The sequence below is a fragment of the Pygoscelis adeliae genome, unplaced genomic scaffold (genome assembly GCF_000699105.1).
Source record: "Pygoscelis adeliae isolate BGI_AS28 unplaced genomic scaffold, ASM69910v1 Scaffold160, whole genome shotgun sequence".
NCBI lineage: Eukaryota > Metazoa > Chordata > Aves > Sphenisciformes > Spheniscidae > Pygoscelis > Pygoscelis adeliae.
In genome coordinates, this window is record NW_008824035.1 from 8,621,440 (window position 1) to 8,629,643 (window position 8,204).

Here is an 8,204-nt window from a genome sequence, read left to right on the forward strand (position 1 = left end):
GCTCCGCGGCGCTCCGCGCTCGCCCTCTTCCCCCCGCTCCCTGGGAAGCAAAGGTCACCGCTTGCGCCCGGTCCGGCTCCCGGCCGCTGCCGAGCTGGAAATCAGGAAGCAGCGTGCCCTATTTGTCAAGCGTTTGACAGCTGAGTTCATTAAGGCTTAAATAAGAAGGAATAAAAGTAAAAAATATTTACGTACCGGGCGTCTCTTTTTCGGCAGCTACCAAAGACCTAGGTGTGCAGAGAGAGGGACTGCACCCTTTGTATATTATATTCTTGGGATCTCTTCAGTTTTCAAGTCTGATAGAGTCCTTTGCTTGGCAGATTAATGACGACTCCGTGTTTCTTAAGGGACGTGCTGAATTAATTATTTCGCAAATCACGTGGTCAGGACTTGTAGAAATCTATTCTTATCATCTTCCTTGCACTTTGAAATTCTGCCTGTTATGACTGTAAAAAAAAGGTGGGGGGTGGGGGGGAAGGAAAAAGAATCAGGGGAAAGGGCTAACAAACATGGCCGTTGGAAGCGGTGTGGCTCTGCACCGAGAGGTCCCTATTTACTGTACTGTACAGTGAGAGGGGTTTGCTATTGACTCTGCCTTTCCTCTTCATTCTTACCTTAACGACTAGTGGTGATATAATATACAGAACTGTATTGATGTATCGGGAGTAACAGGAGGAGCCATTAAACAGGAGAGAGAGAAAGTATAATCACAAAATGTGCCTCGATATTTAAACTTAGCGAGTGTGTGCTTAGAAACGCACACGCACCCTCCCCTCCGTGGACTCCAGGCAGTAAGGGCACATGCCTTATTCTGTGCACCACGCTCCTGTCCCGGGCTGAGCAAGAGACTGTCTTTTTGGACTCGTGCCTTGACCACGCTCCAGGAGAGGGCAAGTCCTCAGTGACAAATACTTATGACAAAAATAGTGCAATCGACTTCTCCTGGCCAGAGGTATGTGTTATTGTCTGAGGTGCTTACGCAGGGGAGAAAAAAATGATGTTTGCCTTCGGTGCACGGGAAAGTTTAAACTCTCCAAGTTTGTGTTTTCTTGCGATCTTTCGTTCGCATCGGCTGAAAAAGTGGCGCTTACTGCTTAGAGACAGCCACTCACTGCATTTCAATTTCAGATTTTCGTCCCTTTTTAAATTGATTCCTTCCAGGACTCACCTAAAAGGCACACAGCTGTGTGGGGATCGAGGTGACTCCAGGTGTGGCTCCTTGCCTCCTACCACACACACATAAATCCGGGAGTCGTTCTAGGAGGGCTTGTTAAATGCAAAGCAGTAGCAAATGGATGACAGGCACTTTTAACTGCAGCCTAAATTTAAATATAGACTCCAGCTTGGCCTAGAGTCACACCATTGTGGCTGGGGCAATCAGCAAACCTGTTCAAAGGGACATTTGGAAGGATGCTATGCAGAGTCACTCATCTTTTAACACTGTCATGATGGGAGGGACCAGCATTTTCACAGAAGAGAGACCCACCTTGTAAGGACTGTTTGTTCAAGGTACAAACCAGAATCTATTTCTCTACACCTTTTATTATTTCAAATGTATATGGAGGGCTTACATCAAAACTACAGGCGACAATTAGTATAAATAACGCTTTAATCAATGGCAGCAAAACATTGGCAAAGTCTATAGAAAGCATCACACTTTAACAGAGATGAGAGTATTGCTGGACAATGCGACCGTTTAACAAAGGCTCCAATGCACAATGTTTCACCCATGATAAACAAAAACAACCAGCTTCCCTTCCTACACAAGATAACTCTGGAGGAGAGTTAAAAACCAATTAAAAAAAACCCTCAGGTTCGTTTTCCACGGGATATAACGAGCAGTGGGTGCTCCTGGTCGTTATTAGACATTCCTGACCCTTCAGAGCATTGGCAGCTGGACACAATTTCTTTAGGTACTTTCTGCCTCCAGTTCACGTATTCTCTCTGCGAGGCTACAGCGCAATTACAGCTATGTAAACTTACAGTGCCCCAGCCTCGCTCAAAGGGGACTTGCGAACAGGGTTGTAAGAGCTGTGCCTGCTGCACTCAACACTCCTCCATATTAACATTTCAAAAGACGATGAGACAAATTCTGCTCGCAGCTACATCCCTGTTTGACTTCAGTGGGCGGGGGAAGGAAATCTGGGAGCAGAATTTGGCCCTTTAACTTCGGGAGCCGTCTCGGTCGATAAGAAGCACAAAGCAAGGATTTGCTTATCCAAGGCCATTATTTTCCAGAACTGTACCACAGATGCCAAAGTTGGTAGCTCTCCCTCGAATAACACGTTTGCCTTGCTCCCAGCCAACTTATCACAGACTTTAAGTAAACAGCGGGGGTCCGGGAGGGGGATTTTCAAGAAGAGCAACCAGAGAAGTTTATCTTCTCCCCCCCCCCCCCCCCCCCCCCCTTTTTTTTTTTTCGTATGAAGAGCAAAGGGAGGGCTTTGGACAACTCTGGAGACGAAAGGCCGCTACCACAGGAACCGGGTGTAACAAAACTTGAAAACTTGTCTCAGGAATTCCCTCCTCAAGCGCTGCTGCTAGCTGCTCTCCATGCCAGAGAAAGGGAAGGGTAGTTTGGGTCCAAAAGGTTAAGGGTTTAGAGGTCACTCTTCCCGGCTGAAATACAACTAATCGAATAGAAAATTTGTCCTCTGGATGAACCTGTTCCTGCAATTTAGCCGAACTTCAGTAAAATACCTTTTCAGCTTCTCAACGTGAAGGCGTCAGAAAAAAGACGTCTTTACTATGTATGAACTCGGTGCTTTTTGTCATAGAAACAATGATGCGAATAATGCGGGAATATCCATCTTTAATATCACGACGTGGAGATATTCAAGTATTGCCATGTGCAAGTCTGAGAACTGGGCTAACCCTAAGGAAGAACAAAGAGTTTTCTCCAGGCTCTAAAACAAAAGACCAAGTCTTACAAGACACTTTGCGGAGTTCTAGGGATGAGAAAAGGGCAGAAATTAACCGCTGGCCACAGTTAATGCTGCCGAATACACTCCTGTTGAAAAGCTCGTCTTTTATTTTCGAATTCATTCAAGCCCATTTTGGCCAGTGTTTTCCCGAGCGAGCCCAGAAAGCAGTGAGTCCTCGGTGGGGAGCACCCAGGCTGGAGATGGGCATGTTAACTCACCCCCTGCTCTTTCCACCTCCCTTCAGCGTTCGCTCTGGGTTTTCTTCTTTTCCCCTTTTCTCTTTAATAAAGGGATCATCTCGTTACAATTTCGATGATATGGTCTCTCTCCCAGGCTGCCCTGAGGGTACAGGAGATAAGGGCTGAGCTTTAAAATCGCCTGAGCGGAGGTGTGAGTGGCTGAGGGAGCTGGTTTGGCTGGGTTTGGTAGTTACAGCGCACTAAAACTTTGGCACGATGCAGCCAGCAGCCAGGGACAAATCCGTGGGTATTAGACCAGCTCTGCTCCCATCCAAGCCTTTCCCCTTTCCCTGAAAGCAACTTGCTGAGATTTCCAACCATTGCAGACATGTGTCGTGGTTTGCTTAAAAACAATCACTGTTCTGCAAAGAAAACCACCCCCAACAGACCAAAACAACCCCAAAACAAAGCAAAGCAGCAACCCACATAGCCTCTCTCTCTCTTGGGCAGAAAAGAAATTTAAAATCTGATTTAAAGAATGCATTCAGCTTTCAGCTTTGAATGGCTCAGGTTATATCAGAAATCGCATTAATTTTTCACTCTGGGGTTTGCTTTTTATTTTTTTGTTGGGGGGGTTGTGATTTTTTGTGGGGGTTTTTTTCCCCTCCCCCCTCCCCCCCCATTTTTAAATGAGGTATCAGTGGTTTAAAGCACAGCGCTGAGCAGAGCAGACTTTGGAAACAGATTTCAAGCCTGTTAGCCCTGGATGGCACACGGTAAGGAGCAGGGACGCTTTTCCTATTCACAAAGAAGGAAATTCAAAAAAAGGGACAAGAAAGTTGTGTACGTTCAAGACAAGTAAACATTATACATGTGTTCATGAGACTGGCAAGGAGAAATACTGTATTCCAGCTCCCCTCCCCCGTTTTTGGTTTGACTATTTTTCTTTTTGTCTTCACTCTTCTACGTAACAAATAAATAAATATGCTAACACCATCAGTACATAAAATAACCCGTTTTCACTTATTCCTATGCACATCTTCTGAGACGTTATGGAAATGAGCAATTATTTTCATTACACCAAAAAAAGGTAAAGCAGCACAAAAAGTTCACAATTACTAGCCTTTATGTTCAAATAAAAGACTATGCTACAAATTTCCTGTCCTCAACTTGCCCAAATGCATCCTCCCGAAATTGCACGGGATAAAAAGACAATTAAAAGTAAAAATCCCAGAATAAAGCATCAAACCTTCACTTTCGAATTCAAAACTGAAACACAGGACAGTTTCATTTTCAATGATTTATTACTTTTTATGGACAGAAGGTCTCGTTTAATATTTTCCCAATTCCCACTGCCTGCATGATGTTTCTTTTTTTTTTTCCTTTCTTTCCCCCCCTTTTTTTTTTCCTTTTTTAGGTTGTGCTAGCAGAGGCAAATAAAATAAAGTCCAAAGTAGCGTCATTTTGTCTCCTTTGTACAACAGTACCTTAAAGAAAGATGACAGTTTCTCGAGTCCTTAGCTGCTACATGCAGGTTCTGCTTGGGCAGTGTCAGTTATGTACAGTACTGGTCAGAAGCGAAGGATGAAATGGAAAATTTCACCTCTTCTACAAAGTTGTCAAGTCAGTCTGACGGTCCTTGGAACCAGTCTGTAAATGGGGGTTTGAACCAGAGGAAGAAGACCTGCCCTTCGTGTTGGGCAGTTTGTGATCTTTTTTCCACTTCATTCTTCTGTTCTGAAACCAGATCTTGATCTGGCGCTCAGAGAGACACAAAGTGTGGGCTATCTCGATACGGCGGCGCCTGGTCAGGTACCTGTTAAAATGAAATTCTTTTTCCAGTTCTAGGACTTGCTGTCTGGTGTAAGCTGTGCGGGAGCGTTTAGGTTCCCCTCCGTTGTAATTGGGATTCACTGGGAAAAAAATACGGAGAACTTTACAAAGCTAATCTTGACTTGCCGGTTCGACTTTACAAAAGAAAACCTTACGAGCTGCGAGCATGTGGCCGGGCTGGATTCGTCCCAGTTGCTTACAATGGACGGGCTGCTCTCCCCCTCATTTAAGGCAGGCACTACAGGCACACGCAGCTAGGTAGGCTGGCAGCCTCTAGCAGGCTCCTAAAATGGAGTTTTCTCCTGCACGGCAAAGCCCCGCATGGCCAACGGCCTATTTCCTCAGCCATAAAAATTTATGACGAGTGTAATTGGCTACCTCGGCTTAAAAAGCTCGTCCACGAGTCTGGCAGGGACTCGAGCGAGCGTCGCTGAGGACGATCGGAAGCAGGGTAGAAGAGCAAAGTAAGAAGAGGATCCTTACCCGAGTTAACATGGACTTTCTTCATCCAGGGATAAACTACTGCTGGCTGCTTAAGTGCTGACCCGTTTGGGGGTTTGAGGGCCGGCTGCTGGCTGCAGGCTCGCGAGTTGGACATTGGAGGCGGTGGACAATGCTCTGCTTGGCCGGGGAAGTGGCTCGCTGGGCCGGATTGCTCCTGTCCGTGACCCCGCGGCTGCACGGCAGAGCCTTGGGCATTGCTACAGCTAAAGGGCTGCTCGCTGTAGTTTGACCGTGGGTAGAGTCCCTGGTGCTGGAAATCAGAGCCCTGCTTGGCACTGTAGTACTCGGCCCCCTGCTCGCCTAGGTAGCTATTCTGCAAATATTCCTCGCAAGGAGGAAATTTGGGATCCACATACTTAGAGTTCACCATATACGAACTCATGGCCATTAATTTCTGAAGGTAGAAAATACTAATTTTTCTCGTGTTGTCTTTTTTTCCCCTGCCATAGAGCCCTCCTACTTGCTGTCAACTGAATAAAGTTAGGCGGGCATGTGACCGGCCCGGCCAATGGGGAGGCGGGAGCCGATCACCGGATTTCTCCGCAGCTCAGCATTTCCACCGATTTCACTCAATAACATCCCTGTAACCGAGTGACCCCCTTCTCCGGCGGGTCGCACCCCCCAGAGCAGGTACCGGAGGTGTGGGGATGCTCCTCGGGCGGCGGCCGCCTCCCCGGCCCGCAGGTAGGGCCAGCCTTTTGTCTGAGCTGGCTTCCCTCAGCCCCGATGGATGATGCCCCGCCGCCTGATTTACCAGCCGCAACCGCCACCGGGGTTTGTGACCCCGCTTTAAATAAAATATCGAAAGAAATATACGGAGCGAGGAGCTGAAGTGGGGTTAAAAGGGAGGAAACTGATAGGGAGGCGAGGAAAAGAAAAGCCGTCAAAGAAGAGGGTAATATGATGTACAATAGATCTGTCCTGTCTTTGTCTCGCAGAGGTCATCCAAAAGTTACCAGAATTTAGTTGTGCTGAATAAAATTAGGCAATCAGTAACTTCTCATTCACTTTCAAGCCTCAATATATATGTGTGCATACGTATGCGCGCACACACGCAAACGCACACGTGTATATATAAATCTGTACGCCGATGTATGTAAAAACATACAGGCGGCAAGAAACCGTTCACTTTTAACTACTAAAGTTCAATCAATTGAACTGAAGACGGCATTTAATTAGGTTAAAAATATCGCGGGTTTAATGAGATAAATTCGGTCTTCATTCATCAATATCATTCCTGGAGCACAAGTAAATACATTCCAGTGAGGCGAATGCTGCTTTTGCTGCTGTCGTAAATATTTTGATGCGATCTGGACCCTTGACAGGAAAATTTTGCTAACGTCTGGCATATCCAGATAATTTATGAGTATCTTTTTAAAGATTCATTCACTGATTGGTAGATAATTTTTTTTCCAGAAAATTTGGTGAGATTAACTGTTCAAATTCACAGTCTGTCAGTGAAAGTCGCGACTGAACGACAACTGAAATTTTAAGAGACGTCCTAAAACCTAGCAAATAGGAGCGAGGCAGCAAAACTTTTATAATTTCTGAGTGTTCAGCACGCACATGCCTTTTGATTCCGCCAGTATTTAAACTTCTAACCATTTGCAGAAAGGTGAAGTTTTTGCATCGACCATATATTCCCCTAGAATCGAATCTGTGACTATATGAATATCACACAAATTCGGTTCTACAGGGTATATATAGACAACGTAATAACATTCTGTTTTCATCTACAATATAGCAGGTCTTTGCAATTCTCTTAGTCCTTACTGTCTTCTGAGGAATGCAAACTATTCTGCTGGGACTCAGTTCTGAAATACGGATTTGCAGGAAGGTGGGATTTCAGAAAAGATTCACGCTTGTTATTATTGCTGCAATAGAGCTATACGACTCTCCACCAATTTACAGCGATGAATTTCGCCTACCAAATTCTCAGAAAGACCTGCTGCTCACTTTAAATGCTCTGCCGTTTCCGTCCTCGCTACGGAAAACGGACGTTACCGGTCAAATTGCGCTATTTAGAATAATAATGGTTAAAATAATTTAGAAAAAAGCCTTTATCTATTTAGGCTACCACGAATCTGAAGAGATTCTCCATAATTAGAAACACACACACCCCCGCCCCAGACAAAAAAGAATTAAAAACAAAATCGAAACAGAAGTAAAACAGCCGACAACAGAAACAGCGATTGGTGAAAAAGAGGAGATGAAAGGCTGGAGTTAGTTGCTCTCGGGAAGAACAGAGTTTCCAAATTTACCTTCGTCCCATTATGCTGGTCTACTATTATCCCCGCGAGCTGCCTGCGAGCCGCAGCCTCGCACCCTCCCAGGTTCTCCCCGCCGTAGCGTTTATGGTGAAGGGCAGGGCGAGAGGTCAGCCGAAATCATTTACAAACATATCACAAAGTTTCATTATTTTTACTTTGTCGACAGCGGCACACAGGAGTACAAAAGTTCATGAATTGTGTCTGACCCAGCTCCTCACTGCTGTCCTGCGGTCAACCTCTTCTCCTTCCACTATTTAAAACAGGCACCATAAGGACAAATAATGGTGCGGGTGTGATACATCCAACCACTGCGGAGGGCAGATTTGGGGGTGTTGCGTTTATCCGAGCGATGTGTACCGGTTTGCTTGCCTGCCTCCAACTCTCAGCTGCCTGATCTGGGGGATGCTATTTTTAAACATCTGCTTTCTTAGCACTGCGGTGGTGTCTTCTTCACAGCAAGTGCAACTCGAAACGACTTTGTGTCCCTAATCTCT

The 8,204-nt window shown here is 45.7% G+C and overlaps 1 protein-coding gene across 1 annotated transcript; it reads right to left on the reverse strand.

Moving 5' to 3' along the window:
- Window positions 1-4,059: 4,059 nt before the first annotated feature.
- HOXD4 (homeobox D4) lies at window positions 4,060-5,921 on the reverse strand. The gene is made up of 2 exons (XM_009332514.1): window positions 5,420-5,921; window positions 4,060-5,016 (listed from the first exon to the last, which is right to left on the reverse strand). The coding sequence occupies exons 1-2, from the start codon at window positions 5,826-5,828 to the stop codon at window positions 4,712-4,714; spliced, it is 714 nt and encodes a 237-aa protein (XP_009330789.1). The 5' UTR covers window positions 5,829-5,921; the 3' UTR covers window positions 4,060-4,711.
- Window positions 5,922-8,204: the final 2,283 nt, after the last annotated feature.